Source organism: Ipomoea nil, unplaced genomic scaffold (genome assembly GCF_001879475.1).
Source record: "Ipomoea nil cultivar Tokyo-kokei standard unplaced genomic scaffold, Asagao_1.1 scaffold2759, whole genome shotgun sequence".
Classification (NCBI taxonomy): domain Eukaryota; kingdom Viridiplantae; phylum Streptophyta; class Magnoliopsida; order Solanales; family Convolvulaceae; genus Ipomoea; species Ipomoea nil.
The window spans coordinates 2,327,000-2,351,547 of record NW_017619187.1 but is presented as its reverse complement, the minus strand read 5'-3'; the positions used below and the strand labels follow the sequence as shown (position 1 = coordinate 2,351,547).

At 32.7% G+C, this 24,548-nt stretch overlaps 1 protein-coding gene and 1 long non-coding RNA gene across 2 annotated transcripts; one reads left to right on the top strand and one right to left on the bottom strand.

Moving 5' to 3' along the window:
* The first annotated feature begins 249 nt into the window (after positions 1–249).
* Positions 250–8,766, top strand: LOC109156811. Its single transcript, XR_002050118.1, has 3 exons — positions 250–261; positions 8,132–8,136; positions 8,694–8,766. It is a non-coding gene; the product is annotated as an uncharacterized LOC109156811 (long non-coding RNA).
* An 8,692-nt stretch (positions 8,767–17,458) lies between these two features.
* On the bottom strand, positions 17,459–21,309 carry LOC109156809 (auxin efflux carrier component 7-like). The gene is made up of 6 exons (XM_019304661.1): positions 19,906–21,309; positions 19,534–19,813; positions 19,280–19,365; positions 18,512–18,669; positions 18,182–18,258; positions 17,459–18,065 (listed from the first exon to the last, which is right to left on the bottom strand). The coding sequence occupies exons 1-6, from the start codon at positions 21,155–21,157 to the stop codon at positions 17,999–18,001; spliced, it is 1,920 nt and encodes a 639-aa protein (XP_019160206.1). The 5' UTR covers positions 21,158–21,309; the 3' UTR covers positions 17,459–17,998.
* Between the last annotated feature and the right edge of the window lie 3,239 nt (positions 21,310–24,548).

Below are 24,548 nucleotides of genomic sequence, written 5' to 3'. Positions count from 1 at the left end.
AGCTATTCCCTTTGTAGGGGGAATAGCCATTCCTAAGGGACCCCCTGGTATTAGCTATACTTAAGTATATGGGAATAGTTTTTGTACTCTAACCGAAAACACCTTTTTTGTATATATATATATATATATATATATATATATATATATATATATATATATATATATATATATATATATATATATATATATATATATATATATATATATATATATATAGCGGTGGTGGCGGCGGCGGCAATGGTGGTGGTGGTGGTGGCGGTGGTGGTGGTGGTGGCGGTGGTGGTGATGGTGGTGGCGGCGGTGGTGGTGCTGGGGTGGTAGTGATGGTCGTGGCGGTGGCAGTGGTGGGGGCGACGATGGTTGTGGCGACGGTGGTGGTGGTGGTGGTGGCGGCGGCGGCGATGGTGGTGGCGGCGGTGGCGACGGTGATGGTGGTGGTGGCGACGACGGTGGTGAATTAGGATAAATTTATATATAGGATAAAAAAATTAGGTTAAAGAAAGGGGTAAAAAAGGAAATAGATTTTAAAATTTATTCCTGAGCGTTCAGTAATAGGCTAATACCAGGGGGGCCCTAGTAATAGCTATTATCTTATTTGAGGTAATAGGCTATTAACAGGAATATTATTCCTGGTAATAGAAATGGTTACCAAACAAAGGAATAGGCCTATTACTGGGAATGTTATGCCATTCCCGGCCTATTCTGTGAACCAAACGGGCCATTAAAGTTTATTCCTTGCGCGAACGAAACAATAGAATACAATTCCTATTCTATTCCTTGCTTATTCCATTTCTTATGGAATAGCAAACATGTTCTTTAATACAATTTTAACTCTCATTAATATGAACAAAAAAGCTCCAATTTTCTCCGGTGTAACTTGCGGGCTATTATATGAGAGCAAAGTTTACTCAGTATACATTACTGGATAGTGACTGTGGGTTTCTATCATCACAAAAAAAAAAAAAAAAAAAATCTAATTTTATGTAATTGTGTTTTGAATTATATCAATGATAAGAAAAAGGGAGTATAAATGTGACTTTATTGTCGTATTAGCATCCAAGTATTTGGAGACTTGTAAGCCAGTTGAGATACATCCGTGATTTATTTCTCATTAATAGGGCAAATTATACCGTGGACCATAGTCCACATTTCAATGTAGACCAGGAATAAATGTACATTGTAAATATACTAAATGTATATTATTTGTATACTAGAGATTTATTATTTGATAGTATACCAAATAATGTATCTTTAGTACTCAAATAATGTACTTTTAAAAAATGAACATTTAGTGTATTAAAAATGTACCTTTAGTATATTAAAAATGTACCATATGTCAAAAGTTTATTTTATAAAGTGAACCATGATCCATCGTATAATGATTGCTCAACTAGTCAACTATCCCACTCCTAATGGTGCATTTTCAATACTGTGTGATGCTTTTATTGATATCTAATAGTGAAATTTTTGATGATGCGTATTTAATTTGTGCGTTTTTTGTTGTGCATTTCCTAACGTTGGTGTATATTTGCATAACTATTGGGGCGGCGACCACACCTGAACTCAACTATATATATATATATACATACACGAAGGTGATATAAAGAGTGAATGGATCGGATAGCAGCATGTGAATACGGTGGTGGCAGAGCAAATTAATGGTGCAGAAAGCAAATTGCAGTGTGGTAAAAGCAATGCATACGTCTACGTCGGAGAAGAAAGTACGTGCATGGATTCATGCATGCGAACAACATTGTTGTCGCAAAGCATTCATTGTCGACGCTGCACATGCTCCGTCCGATCTTTATCAATTACCCTCTGTCGTATCTTCTTGGCCGTTGGCTCAATCCCAATAATGCCTAATCACTCTTATTCTATTTGATAGACCTTCTCTACCTACTATACCTTCTATAAATCATTTTTTCCGAACTCAATGAAACCCACTAACCCAATCAACTATGGTGAAAATACATGTCAAAATGTAAAATTTAATTAGGTCAAATCTATGCCTGTTAGTTAACTTTTATGGTATAGTTAGAGTTTAATTATGTTCATATTTTATGTATGAGTTGATCAATTACGTATGGTCCATATATACATGATGAAGCGTGCCCGCATGGGTAACTCAACTGGTCATAGAGGTGAAATTTTGGAAGCACTGGTCATAGAGGTGAAATTTTGGAAGAATGACTAGGGATTGAGTTTCACCAGCGGCAGTGTGGGAGCAACCTCTCAAAGTGAGGGGGGCTCCTTGTGCGCAGTGAGCACCGATCTAGCCTCTATGGTTCATGTTCAGTTGAGTCACCATGATTTACATCCTCCCAAATGCTCTGTCGGACCGGGGTGTGAGGGGCCCTTAGGGTTAGGGTTCTTGGAAGAATGATGAAGCGTGTTGAGCATATAATATATAGTTTTTTTGGAGCTTAAATAGGAACAAGATGAAAACTACATACATATCCATACATGGAAACCGTCCAAAATGATAATCGTTGATGAGGCAGAGCCATTGTTCACCAATCATTGTGTCGTTGCACGGATAGGGTTTGGGAAAATTTTTGTTAGGTCTACTTCTACCTATTTTACGATATCAAATAAATACATATTTTATAGTTCCGTAATTTACAGTTTGACTTAATTCCATTTTTGGTACTAGATTTAAATGTGACATTCCACTTTTACGGGGTGTTTGGTTGGGAGGAAGGAATTAGGAAGGAAAAGAATTGTAATTCGGTGAAAAAAAAATAAGGTAGGAATAGTGTTGGAATTCAAATTACATTGTTTGGTAGGGAAGAATATAATTATTGGGAATGAGAAGAAAAAAGTGGCATAAAAACTAAAATATCCTTGTGTAATAATAATAATAACAATCAACAAGGGTATTTTTGTCATTTCTTATACTTTTTCTTATCTCAAAAGCATTTGATCCAACCAAACACTGTAATTGAAGTCTTCATTGAATTACAATTCAATTACAACTAAATTACATCCAACCAAACACCCCCTTAGTCCTTTTTATTAGAACATCCATATTTGGTCATAGTATTATTGTGGCATGACCATTTTTAGTCATTCGTTAACAAAATCGTTGAAATATCGTTAAATACAAAGACATTTTAGTCTCCAATTTTGAATTTTTTCAAAAAAGAAAAACATAAAAATATAACGGGGTCGACTCACTTTGTATAAAAATGATTGAAATTTCTATGTATTTAATGATATTTCAACGATTTTGTTAACATATGGCAAAAAATGATCATGACACAATAATACTAGGATCAAATGTGGATGTTCTAATAAAAAAAGGATTAAAAGTGAACTAACATATTTATTATTTATCAATTTACAACTTAACATTTTTTGGTACATTAATCTATGACATCTTATTTATAAAGTTACAAGTTCGACTTTTATCTTAGATTGAACCGGTCATATGAACAACTTAAGTTGGTTTACATTTTTGTAATCATTTGCTAACTAGAGTTAACGAATAGTGACTATAAATTAGGGTAGATGTCTGTGTGTGTGAAACCTCCAATTTCAATTCCAAGGCTGGGACCAAACAGATAGAATTTTGAAGGGATGAAAGGAATTTGTTCAAATTGTGTCGACAACGAAAACGAAAGTAGTCTGACTAATTACGTACTTTACTAACGTTTGAAAGCTAGCATTCCACTTTTTCAATCATTCATATAAAACTACACTACACGCTTCTATCTTTTTTTTTGTTCAAATTTTCAACGATAGATCTGAGAGAGAGGATAAACTAACGACAGGTTTTACTGAATACAGCAGGTTAGCAGTTGCTGTTTTTCTCGATCTTCTTTTGACCATACAAAAATGTTTGTGGTCGTCGACTAGCTGATAGAGTGATAAGAAAGGCTGAATTGTCAGAATACTTCTGTACTAGAATGCTCGCCGCCTCGCATTATCCACTCTAGGATAGATGCTCACACGATACAATAATTAGAAAAGGGGTAACGTGTGTGTGTGAATTTTGTATATAAGGTGCATGAGTTTTGTATATAAGGTGTGTGATTTTTGTGAGTAAGGTGCATAATTTTTGTGAGTAAGGTGTCTGAATTTTGTACATAAGGTGCGTGAGTTTGTGCTTAAAGTGCTTGGATTGTGTACTTAATGGTAGTAGTTGTTGAAATTTAGGTGCGTGAGTTTGCTTCTTAATGTGCGTTGTTTTCATCTTAAGGTGCGTGATTTGTATGTTTAAGGTGCGTCAGATATGCGAAACTTAAAGTGAACCATTTTTAAAACTTTAGGTGCGTGATTTGTGTTCTTAAGGTGCTTTATTATGTGCTTAAGGTGAGTGGTTGGTGTTCTTAAGGTACGTGATTTGTGTTCTTAAGGTGTTTTGTTTGTGTGATGTGCGTGTGTTGTGTACTTAAAGTGCGTCAGTTTAATGCTTAATGTGCTTCCAACCGCACAACCGCACAACCGCACGAGAAGCTATTCCCGCACCTGATACCTTCCCTATATATGTGTGTGTGTGTGTGTGAACATGTTCGCGAACATTATCGAACGAACTTGTTCGTGAATATTAAACGAGCTTGTTCCCAAACATTATTAACGAAGAGCTTGTTCGTGATCTCTTAGCAAACGAGCTTATAACAGTTCAGACTCTGTTCGTTTATTAACCGAGCTCTAAATTTTGTTTGTTAATGTTGGTTTACCTTAATAAATGAACGCGAACACGAGTAGTTTGCCGAAAGCTCTATTCGCTATCACCCCTAATTATAACCTTATTATATTTAGTTTTCAACTTTTAAATTAATCATAATTAATATCATACTTTATTGATATTGCCACATTAAATTCCTTTTAAACCAGATTGAAAATAAAAATAAAAAAAATACCATAATAATCATCAAACTATTTTTTTTTTCTGGGGGGTATTTTTCTTCTTTGCCTTTGTTGTTGGCAAAGGGAAGGGCACCCTATTCTATTCTTAAATAATAAAAAAATTGCAATATCATGATGCAATGAATTTATTATGGTCTTACCAAAAAGCAGTCGCAAAAGGAATATTGGGAGTGAAAGTTCATTTTGTTCCATAATTAAGCATGGCATAGGCATTGCATGTTCATCGTACCAAATCGTGAAAACCAGAAAGGAAGCATTTCCTTGTATTAGAATATGCGATGTGGCATTGCATGCATGATGCTTTGTCGTCACACACTTTTTATTCATAAGAAGAGTGCTTCTTCTATTCCATTATATTTTTCCCTAGAGTTATTTCTTCCCTTTTTTTTCGTTTACACTAAATTAATTTTAAACTCTCAAAATCTCTACCCAAAAACATTTAAGGAGGTAAATTACGAGTCCTCATTCAATCATCAGTTCCACCCATGTCAATACACTCTGCGTACAAAGAGTCTTCATCACATTTAATCATTTTTTTTTAGATTTTTGGTCTTCAAATGCCCCTATGTCTTAAGCAGGAATTAAGTTAATTAGAGATACTATTTAAAGATCGTGAGAGAGAGAGAGAGAGGGGATTAGGCTTCAAGTGAGACTTGCAAACTAATCTCATCCATTATATTCTTAAAAACACACTCACATGAAAATCTATTTATTAGGAGAAAATTAATAAAACACTTAAAAAAAAAACCTCTAAACCAAATTAACAAGCAAAACCCTATACCGAACCAAAAAAAAAAAAAAAAAAACTAAACTATAAACTTAATAAGTGAACCTTAAGTGCATTGCACTTTCAAACTGACCAAAAATTATAGTATCATATTGCAAAGTGCACTATATATTGTTGTAAAGTGTACACTTAAAGTTGAAAAATTATCAAATTATGACTGCATTTTTTCCCTCTTTGCTCTAAATTGTTAGATTTGACTAGATGGATGGCAGTTTTTTTTATAAAAAAATTACAATAATTATAAAATTGACTTTTGTTTTTATTTTTTTTATTTTTTTTTTTAAATTTAGTAAGACCCTTAATCATTGATGAATTTGATGATTGGCAAATATTAATCCTCACTTTTTACGCTTCTTACCGACGAAATACATGTCGAATTTATGTGGTAATTGGGCGAAATTTTTTATTGATGTAGGCTTGAGGATTTAAAACCATATTGATGTTGTCCTTTCCAATATAGAGAATAAAGCTTAAAACATGACTGCGTTGCTCCTCTAATTCCTCATTCATCTGCTACAACAAAGTTTCTTAAACATCTATCTATCATAAGTAGGGGCCTGTGATGAGTCAAAAGAATAAAAACTCAAATCGATGAAAATTAAAGCCTATTGATAGATGGAGTAATTAGGCATGACCCGATTCTCAAAGGCTTCGCTCAATAGAAAACGACTTACTTATGTCAGTCAATTGTTATATCATGAGCTAGGTTCCATCTTGAATTGTAGACTCTGATACAAAAATTATGTGCTTGCAATTAACATATTATATGACTCCCGTTAATAGATTATGTTTGTAAATAAATTGAAACCACATAATTTGTTAACTAAGAACACATAATATGTTAAGTTGTTAACTGGCACATAATATATTAATTGTATATTATGCGTCTGCAATTAATATATTGGTCTTGTTTGGTAAAACACAGTTAGCATATTATCAGTCGTCAATTTTGACTTATTTGTCTACTATTAACTGTTTGACTTGGTTAAAAAATCAATATAAGTGTTTGGTTAATTAGCTTTTTGTAACTCCAAAATATTTTCAAAAAGCTGCTCAAAGCAACTTTTTCAATTAGTTTTTTGAGAAAAAAATTATACCAAACAGCTATAAGCTAACAACTAATTTACCAAACGCATTTCTATAATCAGCTAATGTTACCAACTAGTTATACCTTCTAGTTAACGCAATCAGCTAATAGCTAACACCCATTTACCAAACAGAACCATTCGCTTCTTTGCGTCTAATATAAAATTTTTTACTACCGTGCATAGTGCAAGCTAGCCAGATTGGTAAGATATAACATAAGGGTCCGTTTGGAAAGTAGGAAAATGACTTCTGAAAAATGATTCATTTTCCAGAAAACATTTTCCTTTTCCAATGTTTGGTTGTATTTGGAAAACTGTCTTGGTGTGTTTAGTTCATTTTCTGGAAAATGAGTAGAATTGTATAATTAAATATTTGAATTATTTTATTTAGAATATAAAAATATTTATAATGAAGATATATATATATATATATATATATATATATATATATATATATATATATATATATATATATATATATATATATATATATATATATATATATATATATATATATATATGTGTGTGTGTGTGTGTGTGTGTGTGTGTGTGTGTGTGTGTGTGTGTGTGTGTGTGTGTGTGTGTGTGTTAAATTCCCATCTCCTTCATCCCAAAAGCTGATGATCCTCTATCCTCTTTCAGTCGGCTCTACGACGGCGGCATGACAGCTTGAACCCCCGTCTCTCATTTCCTCGTCTGGCAGCGGTGAAGACTCAGCAGCACCGCGCGACCTTCTTCCAACAGCTTGAAGCTTGGTTGGAAGCCATGGCAGCAGTAACAGATGGCGGGGACGGCAGTGCCGTGAGGTTCGTGAAGGCAACGCTCTCCCTCTCTCTTCCCCTATTTTCGGGCGAGCTGGGTTCTCCAGCAACAGGTGGGAGCTCCCCCGACAGTGGCCATAGCGGACACTCAAAGTGATAGCCAGAAACCTAAAAAAAAAAAAAAAAAAAAAAAAAAAACAGGGGTTTCCGGCGGAAACCAGTGGTCTGGTTTTCGCTGGAAACCATAACAAAACAGTGCTCTGTTGGCGGAAAATGACTTCCGCCAAATCATTTTCTGCCAAAATGAGCACATTTTCCCTAGTCAACGGAAAATGTTTTTCGTTGACTGAATTTTCTAAGTGTAGCCAAACACAAAAAATCTAAAAAATGGTTTTTAGAAATCATTTTTCAAGTTTCCAAACACCTAAGATAAACAAACATTTTTCAATGTAGCTAGGGCAAATAGGCGATATGTTGAATTGACAATTCGATTACCACACATTGGGAAGGGAATAATTTCCTTATAAGGCTAAACAAAGTTATCATATATCATGGCTAGGCCATGAGTACTCACCAACTACAATTGTAGGTGGCATTCCATGTAGAGATCAGAGGCACAAATAGAGTATAAGTTTGAGACCAAAGAGGGATGGAAGAATCCCATTATTACCAACGCCCAACCTAACATTCAACTTCTCTCGATCACCTTCTATCTCTCAAATTTAATTTTACGCCCCAAAAAGAGTAGTCGAGTGATCGAAATATGATTTTCTTATCTAAAGATCACGAGTTTGATTCTTATAAATATCCTTTCGATCGAGCTCATCGTACATGGTCTTCATAGAGTGTGAGCTGTGTGATGAGCTATTTACACATGAATGGAGTTTACCTAGTCCATACTCTCAAATAGTGAGTGCAAGTTTATCGTGTCATTAAAAAAAAAGTTATTATGTTCTAGCAATGATGGAAAATCATTATTGCTAGGTCACATCATAGTGTATAATTATATAGTCGATAATAACAATATTTCTTTATATGTTTGACAATTATAATAGCGGGTAATATTTTTTTAATGCTTTCACAATATATTATCTGTTGGGCGAAAGCTAGTAAAGAGTCTTGTCTAGCACCAGGTGGCTAGAAGGATTGTTAGGCGGAGACATGACACGCTAAGTCTAGCACCTTGAGAAAATATAGTTACGTCTTTGCTACGAGTTATAGCTTTTAGCATAGTGGTAAGCGCTTAATCCTAATAAGTGGTATCAGAATCATAGTTATTGCTTAGTTTTTAGCGTAATGATAAGTGTTTGATCATAACATTATCATTGTGCCTATTATATTCTTTGTTTTTCTTTTTAAATGATTTCCAAATTTGAGTATATATAAAAACAAACACAAACTCTCTTTTTTAAATGAGTTAATACCCAATTTAGACCTTTACTATAGTATTTTTCTCAATTTAAGGACTAAACTGAGAGAAATCACTATAGTCGAGGATTAAATTGGGGAAAATCATTATAATCGAAGACTAACTTGGGTAAAACTATTATAGTCGAAGACTAAATTGAGTATTAATAGAGGTAAAATTATCATAGTATCTTAACATATGACTCAATTGAGTAAAATCATCAAAGTCGATGACATAATTAAGCACAAAGAATCTTTTGGGACTACATCCAAAAAAAAAAAAAAAAAACTAATAAAAAAACTACAATCAATGATTAAATTGAGTATTAACTCCTTTTTAAATACTCCATATCATCATACAATGAATTTATCGTTTTACCAAAAATGTAGTGGCAAAAGGATCCAATGGCGTTATGGAATATTGGTAGCTAAGGGAGCATTATATTATAGAGATCATGATTCAAAGTTCGATTTGTTCCCTAATTAATTAAGCACGGCATGTTCATAGTACTAAATTGTAAAAACGATAAAGAAATTAATGCATTTCCATCAATTCCTTATTGTATTGATACGGCATACGAATATGCGATGCTTTTAAGAGTTAATTCCACCGGGAGTCCCTTGTCTTTGGTGGTAATTTTAAATTTAGTTTCAGATTATTGTTTTTGTTATTTTACATCCCAGACTATTGTTTTTTGGATACTTTTAGTTATTTTCATAATTTTTTTCTATTTTTAATAAGAGCATTTTTGTCTCTTCATATTTTTCTTTTGTTATTTTTTCCGGTTTCAGTCAGTTTAATTGGTTTAGAACTTTAAGTAACCTCTGATTTTTAGTAACCATATTTTTCAACCAATTTTTAGTAAAGTACTACACCAATTAAACTGGTTGAAACTGAAAAAATAACAAAAGAAAAATATGAAGATACAAAAATGCTCTTACTAAAAATAGAAAAAATTATAAGGAGAATTAAAAGTGTTCAAAAAACGATAGTCTGGGATGTAAAATGACAAAAGCGATAATCTGAGACTAAATTTAAAATTATCATCAAAGACAAGTGATCTCCGGTGAAGTTAACTCTGCTTTTAATTGTAAAAAGTACTTTATAAGTCTATATTTTTTTATAGTGTTAGATAACTGAAATTACAATTTTTAAAATAATAGTTTTTCATAGAAAAATGAGTGGGTCAACGCAATGCACGCGGCTTGGGCGTGCGGTTCGTGAAAGGGCGTGATGGGGAATCGCCTTGATGCGCGTGAGTACGGGGCAGCCCCATCAAGAATCAACTTTTGTAGTTTTGTTACGTTGTTCCTACACACCACGTGCATTTGCTCAACGACCAATCGTTTTCTCACAAGGTATGTTTGTTTCGCGAGATTTAATGACAGCTACGTCGAATTCTCCAAAACACCCCGAAAGCCAGTTAAAATCGGTGGGGGTGAAACCGTCAATTCGATGGCGTCGTATCTTACGACTTTTACGGGGCTCCGTTGTAAATCGCGTATATTTAGTATTTACGAGGAAGAAGAAGAGCGTGTCTCCCACCAATACGACACCGCTCCATGCATTAGGACCCTGGGAAGATATCAAAATGAATTAATAAACAACGTATCCTCGGAGTTGGGGAATATTGCATTGAGATCCATGATTAATGGAGTGTTTGGTAAATGACTGTTAGCGGATAGCGGTTAGTTGATTAGGTTAGTGACTTTATTTAGTTGATAATATTAATGAGTTAATTCCAGCAATGGTCCTCCGACTATGTTGATTTTCCAAAATTAGTCATCGACTTTTAATTTGGACACTTTACATCCCTTGACTTTCAATTTCTTTCTAATTGAGGTCCTTTTGTCAGATTATGATAAATTGGACTTTAAATGAAAGGGTAAAGTAGTCATTTTATCTGTCTAATATATAATTCTTCGTATTTCTCCCTTGTATGTGCAACTTCGGACATCAAATTTACTTAATTACTTAATCCCTAAATCCACTCGAAGAACAAAATTCCATTAGCGATTAAGCAATTAAGTGAATCTGATGTCCGAAGTCGCGTATACAAGGAAGAAATACGAAGAATTATACATTAGGCAGATGAAATGACTAATTTACCCTTTCATTTAAAGTCTACTTTACCGTAATCTGACGAAAGGACCTCAATTGAAAAGAAATTGAAAGTCAAAGGATGTAAAGTGTCCAAATTAAAAGTCGAGGACTAATTTTGGAAAATCAATATAGTCGGAGGACCATTGCTGGAATTAACTCTAATATTAATTGATTGTAGAAAAATATTTGATAAATTAGCTGTTAGCGGTTAACTGATGACATACAAAATGACTTTCTTAAAAAGTTTATCGAAAAAGCTACTTTGAGTAGCTTTTTAAATTTTAGCATTCAGAGCATTAAGTTATTACAAAAAGTTAATTAATCAAACACTTATATTGATTGTTTAACCAAGTCAAACAGTTAATAGTGGTCAAATTAAATAAGCCAAAATTGACTGACGGCCTAAGAATATAGGCAAATAGCCCTGCTCACTAGATCATCAATCAACAATAAATTTTGTTATTAGCCTAGTACTAGTATATAAACGACGTCTTATGTGTAATAGTGTACGAGATTTATTTATTTATTTATTTATTTTTGGATACATTAGATTTCTCTGCTTATGCTAGAGTAATCTTAAGTCTCAGAACGTCTACACAAGGACGCTGGAGAACGTAAATCATGAATTGTATAGTTAGTCCTCAATTCCACCCTTGAAGGTACACTATGTGTACAAAAAGCCTTCATCACGTCTGATTAATTTTTTAAATTTTGAGTCGTGACTCCTTATTTCTTCAGTGGAAATTGGACCATCACCTTATTACTAGAGCAAGACTTCCAAGGTGTACATGCAAAATATTTATGGAATCTCAGGTCTAATTAGCATATTAGAAACCTCATCATAGTTTTATGAATATTTCATATGAGAAAATATTAGATACATCATCGATATATATGTGTTATACACCGACAATACATAATGTTCATCGTACGAAAATTATACAAAATTAATTTGCAAAAGTGATGTCCGGTCAATAGTATTCGTTAAAAAAATAATGTGATTTATTGTAATTTATTGTTGATATAAAACATCAAAGAAAGTCTTGGATGCTTCTTGTACTGTAAACAAGCCAAAAATTTTTGAAAAATGTTTAATGTTCGTACGGGGTATTGACTATTGAGGAGTGCATCTATTGTAATTGGTACACAAAGTCAAAGTCTTACCCTATTCACCATTCACTTTGGAATTATAACGAGTACAAATAACATTAATGTCCATTGACACCTTAAAAATTTTCAAATTAATTAAACGAACATTCATATACTAATGATATATAAGATATATTTTTTTATGAACTATATTGTCATTCAAGGGGCATATAGTAGTCATATATCTGATAGGGCATATAGTAGTCATATCCAATAATTGAAATAACATTAAAGGATAAATGCAATATCATTTGACGTGAAAAATTAAATAATAATTAGCCTTTGCTCTACTTAATAAAAAATAATTGGAGGAATAAAATAGTGTGTTTTAACGGGTGATGCCTGTTGACTTGATGGAAATGGACATGAGAGAACTTTGAGATGAATAATTAATTAGGGAGTGGGAGCAAGTCGATCATGACCAAAGATGATTAGGTACTAAGTGTTGGAACTATTGATAATAATAGTGTAATCATCATGAAGTGCTAACCAAAAGCTATTTTAGTACTTAGAATACCTAAGTTGATTACTTTATGAATAATATCATTATGGACTGAAACTAATTTGATAGTGATATTTGATCAGCCTAAAATAAAACTAGTATTAAAACTAGTATTCAATGATATATATAGACACACACATGACATCAAAACCTGAAAATAGTGGACAAAATTCGATTTTGTTGGATGGTGTTATGTCAAAAATTATTATTTATTGAAATTACTATACAACTTTATTTATTGCTTCATATTTTGTGCTTTAATTATTTACAAACCTTATCAATCCAAAAACTCAAAATTTTTTGTGCATATAATTTTTAAAACAAAAACTATAACAAGTATTAAAACTTCTGTCATGCTTAAATTGACTCGAGATTTGACCATTAATACGGTTTCAATTGCTTATATCTTTAATACGGTTTAAAGTGTTTTTCTTTAATTTGTAGGTCGGCAACAACATTTGATCATTATTACGTTGTTAGATTAGATTAGATTTGTTCTATAATGGTACATGACATTTCCATAGGGATGGTTCTTTTAATATATAGGGGCATCCCTTGAGCCTAGCTCTTATTTGATTTTGTAGATTTTTGTGTATTATGTATTGTTCTGTTCAGTTGTATTATCTTAAGAAGTGTAGTTATTTTTTTTTAGGAATAAGGTTCAAATTGGCCACTGAACGTAACCTGAAAATGCAATTAGGCCATTGAACGAAGAAAAAGTGCAATTAGGTCACTGAACACTTCAAAAATGTACAATTTCACCTGATAGCAGGTTACCCTCAATTTTAGCAGGTTATCTGCTTACATGGTAGCTGAGTTGGCATTTTTAATAAATTTTAAATCATTTTTAATAAATTTTAATAATAAATTTTAATAATAAATTTTAATTTAAAAAAAATTTAAAAAATAAAAACGACTTTATTTTATTTTTTATTTTATTTTTTTTCAATTTTTTATAAAATTTATTATTAAAATTAGTTATTAAAAATTATTAAAAATGCCAACTCAGCTGCCACGTAAGCAGGTAACCTGCTATCCGGTGAAATTGTTTACGTTTGGAGAGTTCAGTGGCCTAATTGCCCGTTTTTGGAGTGTTCAGTGGCCTAATTGCACTTTTTGTTCGTTCAGTGGCCTACTTGCATTTTCAGGTTACGTTTAGTGGCTAATTTGAACCTTATTCCTTTTTTTTTTTTTTTTTTTTTTTTTTTTTTTTATAATTTACTTATTTCTTCAATTCATGGTTATATTAATTAATAAAATAAGAATATATATTATGTTAATTTATTCAGACTCAACAAAATAAAAATACAATTAGTTAATTTAGACAGGTTAAAAGAGGTAATAATAAAAGTTTGTCCGATCATTACTATAATTTCTTTGTTAACACAGAAAAATCTTTTGTTAAATGTCTTATACAATGCATAAAGACATTAAAAACAAAACTAAATTAAGGTAGATTTTAATTAGCTTTCATACAAAACAGCTACAATGCATAAAGACATTAAAGTTTTGTTAGCGGAAGCTTCGAGGGCCAAATAATCCAGCACCCTGTCATCAAAATGTGGCATTAATTGCTATGTAAATATAAGAAAATAAATTAAAGTTGAACATTCACTATTAGCTATACCATTTGACGTAATGGTAAACACTTTACAATAACACTCATAACTTTTGACATAATGGTAAACGATTAATCCTAAGAATTGGTATTAGAGCATGTCACGAGTTTGAAAAATTGTTGGATAGAGGCTCAGAAGGTCGAGCACAACAACCTGTCATCGAAACATGGTGTTAACTGTTATACAAGTATAAGAAAAAAAAATTACACCTTTGCTTTTAGCTATATATACCATATGACATAGTGATAACCGCTTGATCTGACACTTTTATTGAATTTAATAGTGGAGAACTAAAAATTTAATTCAAATATAATTTTGGAGAAGACATTATAATTTCTGTCTTAAGTTTTTTCTTTTCTTGTCAATTGATAGTCTTACAATTTTAAAATCAAACTTTCAGAAAGAATTATATTACACATTTTAAAATTATACTCCATGTTCTTTGATGTGACGATTAACTATTAATCGTTGAAAAAAATACTTTTCTTTATTTTCTTTTTCTTTCATACAGTTAATAAGAGCTAAGTGACAAAAGTGTATACTCTATAACAGAGTTAGCATTTTCATTCACAAATCAACTTGTTTGTTACTTTATTATAAAGGGTATTAAATATCTTTATCCCAAGTTTAATTTTCATGGGATTCCAACCACACCGTCCAAATGTCCAATACTACTACTTTTTGACTTATGTCTTTAATTAATTCGGCTTTCTTTTATATATCCCACGTTTCTCTCAAGCCCCAACCAAAGCCAACTTCTTGTTTGTGACGAAAAATATTTTTTTAAAAATAAAAAGAAAGAAAATTAAGAAAAGCCTCCCACTAAGGCATAAGCAAGAACCAGAAATATTTTTTTTGACCTCCCACATGGGAGAGGTCACTATATGCCATCTAAACACAAAGTGCTTGGCGCAAGAAGCAGAAATATAATTTGCTTTCAAAGTCGGCAAATTATGCTGTGAGCATGTGCCCACCTTGCAAGGTGGACATGATTCCATATCCATAATTTCTATACTGTAGATTCCAATTGTTGAATTCTATTATCACAAATCAGAGAACTATATGTTCATAATTTGATAACTATACAATTTAGAAATTATGAATTTACAGTACAGAAATTATGAATCTATAGTACAGATATTATGAATCTGCAGTATAGAAATTATGAATCTACTGTATAGAAATTATGAATCTAATATATTTAAATTATGAATTCACGGTTTAGAAATTATGAATCTAAAGTATAAATTTTATGAGTCTACAGTATAGAAATTATGGATGTACAACATAGAAATTATGAATCTACAGTATAGAACTTATGGATATGGAATCGTGCAGTGCCCACCTTGCAAGGTGGGCACGTGCTCACATTACAAGGTGGACACGTGCTCACACCATAACGTTCCTTCAAAGTCCAACCAATCCTCGGACGCAGTCTCTCCCTCTTGTATAAAAGGGTTAAGATGAGAATATGCTCCCATATAAATCTATATAGATATATAAGTTAACGATTAATGATTATTAAAAAAATAATGACGAAAAGAGAAGATTTAGTTTCATAAATATTGTAAACTTGAAAATAATTATAAAATTGACATCATTTTTTTTTTTGTATTAAAATTATCAACCATTGATAAATCTTGATGGGCGGCTGAGATTAGTCTTTACTTTTTTTACATGAGGAGTTGTTCTCATTTGAACTATTCTCCCCCACCACACACACACACACGTGTGTGTGTGTGTGTGTGTGTATATATATATATATATATATATATATATATATATATATATATATATATATATATATATATATATATATATATGAGAACAATTAAGTTCTTAGGTAAAAAGTGAAGACTGATCTAATTCATTCATTTAGATAGATCAACACTTGTGAGTTGCTGAAAAATAAGGAAAAAAGTAAATTTTACAAATTAAACTTCAACCCTAATAACATCATAAAAATCTATCAATTTACAATTATTCCTAATAGTGTTAAGTGACTCAATGTTTAATTAATTTTTTTTTAATTGACGAGGGAAACATGCAATCACGTAGTATTTGAGGATATGTATTGCGTAAACTGCGCTCCTGTGTAATACCCCGCAAATTACATGTGAAAGGTAAACTATACTTGATTGAATTTTATATCATATGCTTGGTGATAAGTGGAACTTCAACTACTGTGTAACAAAATTCCAATTAAGATTTTATATCATAAACTATGCTTTGGAGGTAAAGTGCTAATTAAATTAGCACATATATCATGATCATCTAACACCATGTGCTCGGGTGTTATGTTTAATATATTTGGCATTATAATGTTTATTGAGCTTAAAGTAGAGTACATTTTTAGCACTAAATATTTAATTATAGTGTTGTTAGACTTGAAGAATATATATAATTAACATTTATATGTACGTATGTATGCATCAATTATTATTATATTCAAACAATACGTACTACTATTACAATGATAGTGGCTTCCAATATAATGAACATAAATTTAAATTTGACTGAAAATATTACTATTGGAGGTGTCTTAGCTTCTCCTTGAAAAAGTTCTAATAACATGGAGATTTATTAAGTTTCTGCATGCCTAATCTTTACATACCCTAAAGAAAAATTGCGACGAAAAATACATTTTATTCGCTTAATTATAGACAATTGGTTAATTTGGTCTATATATCGCTATTATGCAAATGCAAAATATACTTACTTATTTCACATGATTGCTAAATTATATTAGTTCCTCAATTATTGTCAAGTGGGTTGTGAACGTACTAACATGAAGTTACTATTGGAAATTTTTTGAAATTTCCGACCACCTGAAAGTGATCTTAAATCAAGTTGAAAGCCTTGTTTCCGACCACTTTTGATATCCGGAAAAACCTTTGCTGCTATTTTTGACCACTTTTTGCTTTTAATTTGATTTAAGATCACTTTCAGGTGGTCGAAAATTCCATAATTTCGAGTAGTGAGTCATAGTAAAGAACCAATATAGTAACGACTATGTGATTAGCTTGGCAATGGTGTGGAAAAATTAGAGATGATATTTGCATTAATGTGCATAACACTAATTAAGAAGCTAATTAATCTAACCGATCGACCAATCACCAATAATTGAAGGTGGTTACCATATGTTTCTACTCTTTTTACCGACAATCAATCAGAGAAGTCAAAATCAATCTCATTTCAATATTCAAAACTAGGGAAGAAATTTTCAAATTAACACTTTACATATACTAGCTTGAGATGATGAGCAAGAGAAATTCAAATAAAAGTATGATGATGATAATGATGATTATGATCACCCTTTGCTTCCTTGTATGGCTCCTCCCTTCTTGTCTCCCATTTACTAATAATCTTCATTTGCTTTCCTCCATTGTTGAAAATCCAATAAGAAATGTCTGCTCCAATTACAACAGTAAGGCCCTCAGCTTCTTCAACTTAGTCAAAATTCCATGGTTTTTGGAGGCTGCATTCTTAATTATATTAATTATTATATTAATTATTATTATTATTATTATTTTTTTCTCTTCATTGCTAAGATGTCATCTTTTTCTCTCCCATTATATGCAGTTAGTATATAGTATACTATCCATCCATGAAGCCATTGACATTCAAGATCACAAAGCTTTTTGCATGCATGTTCACAACTTTTGAGTTTCTCCATTTCTCAGATCATAGAAGCTCCTTTTAACTCGGATATCTATAATCCCATAATAATATAGTATACTAATGTGATCGGTAACGCTATCAGCATTCCGAAAATAACCCTGTAATTTGAAAAATAATGTGGTTGTGTTAGTACATTACAGAAAAAAAAAAAAAATGAATCGTTTAAAAATTTGATCAATTCTCCCGAAAAGATTATAATATTAACAAAACTTACGCAGTGCTGAGAATTGCAGGATGGACATTGTACTCCTTAGCAAACACAAATGGGACAATCCCTTGTGGCAAAGCAGCCTATAATTGAAGATTTGAAGATACATAAACATGTACATATATATACAATGATTAGTACTATATAAGATGTGACCAAAAAACATTAAATTTTTGAGAAATGAATGTGAAGAATATAATTATTTTTGGGACAAAATCAATTCTGAGCAGCTGGCCGGCCTATAGTGACCCAGCAGTGCAACAATAAATAGAGGAAACATTAAATTTTGTCATTTGTCCTAAAAAAAATTGTCACACCTTATAACTTAATAATTACCTGTACAATAGCGACATGTAGGAGGGTACCACGGAGACCAACGGCAATGGAAGCGGCCGCCATGACCGCCGGGCCGGTGAGGAACCTCACCGCCATGGCGAAGGTGGCCACCGTGTTCCCACAGGCGATTATCCTTGGCTGAAGCGCCATGAACAGACCTTCAAATGAACAATAATAATAACCCAATCATTAAAACATGAAAAATATATAATTTTTCTTTTTCTTCAATTAAATTTCAACTGCCTTTTAATAAACAGTACACGCACTAGAGCAAGGCTATCAACGGACCACTAACGACATCGACCTCCGGGCCCACGTGTCGCGAATCCAATTATTTTAATCGAGTTGATTATTATTGTAGTATTTTTCAAAAATGAATTGTCAACATTATTGAAATACGATGACAATTACATAACCACTTAGATACTTTAAGTAGAAAAGGTTTTAGTTTGAAATTTTAGTAACTAATTGTTATTAAAAATATTTAATTATCGTGATTCTAAACAGTAAAAGACCAAAAGAAAGTAAACAAAAAAAAATCAGCTTAATTGGTGTGAGTGGTCGTGAACCAATATAACCAGTATTTTATATTTTTCCCCTTAATTGGATCAGTTGCCAGTTTGACTAAAATAATCGGAGTTGCCTTTAGATATTATTAACTTTTGTTCTTATAGTATCTGGTACGATTTCAAAAGTATATATATAGTTGTATTTCATGTAAAAAAATATGGGTGACTATTATAGTTGTAAATTATGAAGTTTGCATACCTAAGCTAAACATGGCCATTCCAAGGCCAGCATCAGAGAGGATGGAGATGGACTTCTCTATGATTTTAGGCATGTGAACATCCCAGCTGCGTATATATATACATATAGAGAGAGAGAGAGGAGAGAGAGAGAGACAAAGGAACCAAAATGTAAGTAATCAAAAATGAAACTTTAGCCAAAACCAAATTGAAAAGAAATTAAAATGTTGGAAAAAAGTGGGACAAATGGAATTGTTTAATCCGTGATTAGCTTACCGGTACTCAACTAGTGACCAAATGAGACCAATGAGGCTGGAATACGTGTTGGGGTTTCGGATAAGCTTGCGCCAAACCATGATTAAGATGAGACGGGTCATGACGCTGGCCGGAGGCATCTGTTTTCTGGCGCCGGAGTCTTGATTTTCCGGCGGGTTTCCGGGGGAGGTGGATCCCAGTTTGGACAGTGCCGCGGCGGCCACGTCCCTTTCGCCTTTCTCTTCCCCATCTTTGCCGAAGGCGTAGTCTTCCATTCCAAAGTCCCCACTTTGCGTAATGGCTTCAATTATATATATAAACACCAAACAAATTAATGATTTAAAAATTCAAACTTAAATCCCACAAAAAATTATGTTTTTAATGTAAACTTACGTTTGGTTTCCCCGTTTTGAGGATGATCCGCGACTAACATCCTAATTTCTTTGGCTCCATCGGACCGACCAGAGTGCTCGTTTGCCCCGAAATCTGCGCCGCCGCCGAACAAGTGGAGCCCGCCGGCCTCCGATACCGGCGACGCGCTCGAGCTCCACACGAACATGTGGAGCTCCTTCGCGTCATGGCTGCTTTTGCTCTGCAGCGATTGCGACTGCGCCGGCGCCGCCGGCGCCGGCGGTTGACACGGCGGTTCTTTCTTGGAACCTTTCGGAGCCATTGAAGCGATTTCTGGGTTCGGGGCGGGATAGGAAGCGGCGGCGGGTTGAGCGCCGGCGGCGGGGAAAAATCCGAACTTTGAGGAGTTGACAAGAGGTCCGGGAGCGGAATTTTCCTCGAAATTCGACGGCCGGGGAGTGGGGCCCCGGGAGGATTGAACGGAGTACATATCCGCCGGGCCGAAATTGGATAACCGGCCGGGAAACCCCATCATGGAGTAGAAATCATTGTGGTTGAAATTAGACCCTCTCGGCGTAGGATTCCGGGAAGTACTCAAACTATAAATCTCCGCTCCGGTGAGATTCGACGGCCGGGGAGTCATCGCGAAGGACCTTCTAGAAGCGTTAGATTTCCTCACCGTCACGTGAAGCTTCCCATCATTCCCAATCTCCGCGTCCGTCTCCAAAAAATCCTGACCGTCCAAAGAAACCACGTCGGACTCCACCTTAAACTCCACAATCGACGCCGCCGTCTCCGGGAACTGCTCCATTATCAGCATCTTGGCGCCGCGGTACTCGAACAAGAACAGCAACAAAGTATACCAAATAATGCACTGAAGCACCACCACCTGCACCATTAAGCTGCCGGAATATTCGCCGTACATCGCGATCAACAGCGGGATCCCCATAACCAAAGTATTGGGGAGCGTGGAGAGAGAGAAAATGGTTATACTCCACTCCAGGCTGCCGTTCTTGGTGAAATTCGCCCAGACGGCGAGCACCGCCAGCATGATGACTTTCTGGAGGCTGTCGGCGGCGATGAACCGGAAGTTCATGGCGTACGGGTTGTTGGCGGCGATGAAGTGGAAGGAGAGAAGCGGGACGGCGAAAATGGCGACGAAGCGGTTTATGCCGGAGCACTGGTCGGGGGTGAAGATTTTCCACCACCGGACGGAGCCGTAGGCTAAGATCATTGCGACGTAGAGAGGGATCACCGCCGTCAAGACGACGTATAGATCGTGCCACGTAATCATTTTCCGGCGAGGTCGGAGAAGAAGGGTAGAATGGGGAGAAAAAAAAGTCGTTATGCAACTTTAATGATTGACACTTTGTTCTCTGAACCAGTGAAAGCAGTACTGTTCAGAGAAAGAGAGATAGGAAAGAGAGTGAAATTACTCAAGCGTGTAAACTCAGAACATATATATATAGCCTCAACATATTCATTTTTTTATTTTAAAATACTATTTATGGGTAAATTATATCCAACGAATATAAAATAAAGGGACAGAATTTTTTATTTTATTTTAATGTAAAAATCGTAAATGTGAAAATAATGGGTCTTTCACTATATATATATATATATATATATATATATATATATATATATATATATATATATATATATATATATATATATATATATATATATATATATATATATATTTAGAGTTTTTCACATGTATATATATTGTAAAAGGCCAGCTCAAACTACTATGTAGAATCAAGTGGCGTGTGATTCACTAGTACCCGGTTACTCCTCCAAGTGGGAGGTAATAGGTTTGAACCTTAGTTGAGGCAAGTAGTGTGTATATAGGATATCTCCTTCCTTAAAAAAAAAAAAAAAAAAAAAAAAAAAAAAAAAAAACTAGCACATAGACCTTTCGGCTGAGCTCGAGGTAAAAGATGACTACGTTCTGAATCTCAATTTATTTGTAACAGCTGTTATAATTATCCTCATAATTATTATGTGAATTGAACTTGTCACAAAAGGTTTATTATGTGAATTGAACTTGCCACAAAAGGTTAAATTGGACTGGTCAAATTAGTTTTTCTATATGAGAAGGGGTTTAAATCCCGACCCCTTAGTGCACACCAATCTAATTTATGTCATCAGTATTTATATCATATTAAAACGTAAACACCAAATAAAATAATTATCTAATAAAATCTTCAGCCAAATTGTCTTTACTAAATTAAATATTTACCATTATTAAGAAATTTAAAAACTTCTAAATAATACCGCATGGACAAACCTCTAATTGTTTAAAAAAAATTATGTATATAAGAAAATTTTGTTTTTCTTTTTATTTTTAAATTGTAATATATCATATATTATAGTAATGCAGCTGGAAATTAAAATACATACATTCTCGGTGAAATTCAAATCATTACTTTCGAGACATCCTCGTGCTAGTAGGAAAAGAAAAAAAAAACAATTTTAATAGCTACAAATACAACATCTTGTTAGTTTTTATTTTATTATATTTTATTTATAAAAACAATAGTTTATTAGTTTATTATATTCTAAAAATATTTAAATAATTTAAAGATCGATAACGAAAACAAATTTTAAAAGGCACTGGCTTGTATAATACAGTCCGTGACAAATTAAAATACTGTCACGCTCAAAATTTAAAGATTACGAATGACAACACCGTTTGAGGAATATTTTGTATAAACTAATAAGGTATGACTTTTGACCATTTAAGTGCATAAAAAAATTATTAGAAAAACAACATGCAAGAAAACATTTTCTAATTAATTTCTTATCCCCTATAATTAAACAGTTTGTTTGAGTTAATTTCACTTTTAGTCTTATGACTATTGAGGTCTTGTTAATTTTAATCCACGCTTTTTAAAACTGTCAATTTAGTACTTTAACTATTTAATTTTTATCAATTTTGGTCATTTCGGCCAAATTGTCAGTCAAAACTCACCGAAAAATATTAATATGTAAAACAATGAAGGTATTTTAAAGAAGAAAGAAAAGAGAAGTAAAATGACTAAAATACCCTCTTTAATTTACCTATTAATTTTTTTTTTCCGGTGAGTTTTGGCCAACAATTTGACTGGGGTGACCAAAATTGATAAAAAAAAAATTGAATAGTTAAGGTACTAAATTGACAGTTTTGAAAGTTATTGATTAAAATTAATAAGACCCCAATAGTTATAGGATCAAAAGTAAAATTAACTCCAATTTGAATTTATATGGTGACAATTTAACAAGTTTTCACAATTGTTTTTTTTTTTTTTTTTTTTTTTTTTTTTTTTTTTTTTAAATTTAATAAAAGTTCACATTTACTATGTAAAAGTGCGTTACTCATTAAAGTGTAAATTTTTGCTAAAAAAAACCGTTAAATACATTAATATAAAAATGTATTATTTGCACTTTCACACATGAAATCACATTCGCACCTAATCTAACCCCATATATATAATTTGCATAGAATTCATATCCTCAAACATGCATGCACACAAACTTCATTCTACCCTATATTGACTTTATAAGTTAGGTCAATATAAGTTATAATTATAGTAGTATCATGATGAGCCATGCAAATTATTACCTTATTTCATATTATAACATGTTACCCTAATGAAAGTCATAATGTACAACTTTACCATATTTTAATTCCATGAATTGATCATCCACTTTTTTAGTCATATAATATATAGTCCTAAAACTAATAAATAATAAAAATTATAAATCAACTAATTTAAGTTATGTATTCCTTCTAAATTAGTTTAGAAAGATCACATACGGAGTATTTATTTTTAACTATTTAACTTAAAAATTATTACAAAAAATAAAGAAATCTATAATAATAATACAATACCATTAATATGAATAGGTTTCTTTGTGCAGGGGCAGTCGTACAAAATAATAATAATAATAATAATAATAATAATAATAATAATAAGTTTACAAATTGCAACTACTAAATATTAAGTATTAAGGGTAATTTTTTCAATTTAAAACAAGTAAAATTTTACAACTTTAAAATATTTTAAGGTAGTAATTATAATTAGTATACTAATTAGACAATACTAGCTAAATAGTAAATATGTAAGAATTTAATAGGCATAAAACAAATGTCATAGCTCCTAATGTGATAATCTCAATAGTCATTACTCTATTAAAGTATATATGCATATTATATTTTTTTAAAAATGCACAAGCCAATAGGCTAAACTTGACTAGACCAAAACTTAAAGTTTGATCCTGTTCGTAGTATAAAACAGGTTAGCTCTAGTCCCCCTATTGTATCAAATGGACCGAGCCAAACCTACTCAAATGAACTGATCTTCGAGCTAATCCGTCCGTTTGACAACTCTATGTAATAGTGAGTTTGACTCACATATACGGGAGGTGGTATTGTTGGGAATCAAAATTTATTACATTTGTTGTGAGTAATTTAATTAGTTTCAATATTTAAGGATGATTTGTAACTTATTATTGTAATCAAAATTAATAAGTTCATCCTAATCAAGACTATGTGGTCTAATGGTATCCGGGTTGGACTTCCATTTGGAAGGTTGTGAGTTTAAGCCTTAGTGGAGGCGTTATTGATTCTTTGTGTTTCAGTAGGTTGAGAAAGTATATGAACAGATACTACAATGTTATAGAGCCAATGGTTAAACAGT

Bases quoted from the DNA above. Each gene is read 5' to 3' on its own strand.
- LOC109156809 (XM_019304661.1), bottom strand. From the start codon at position 21,157: ATGATTACGTGGCACGATCTATACGTCGTCTTGACGGCGGTGATCCCT. The intron at 19,366-19,533 runs GTAAGCTAATCA...ATATATACGCAG, and splicing joins TGGTCACTAGTTGAGTACCG to CTGGGATGTTCACATGCCTA. The intron at 18,670-19,279 runs GTATGCAAACTT...GTTCATTTGAAG, and splicing joins AATGGCCATGTTTAGCTTAG to GTCTGTTCATGGCGCTTCAG.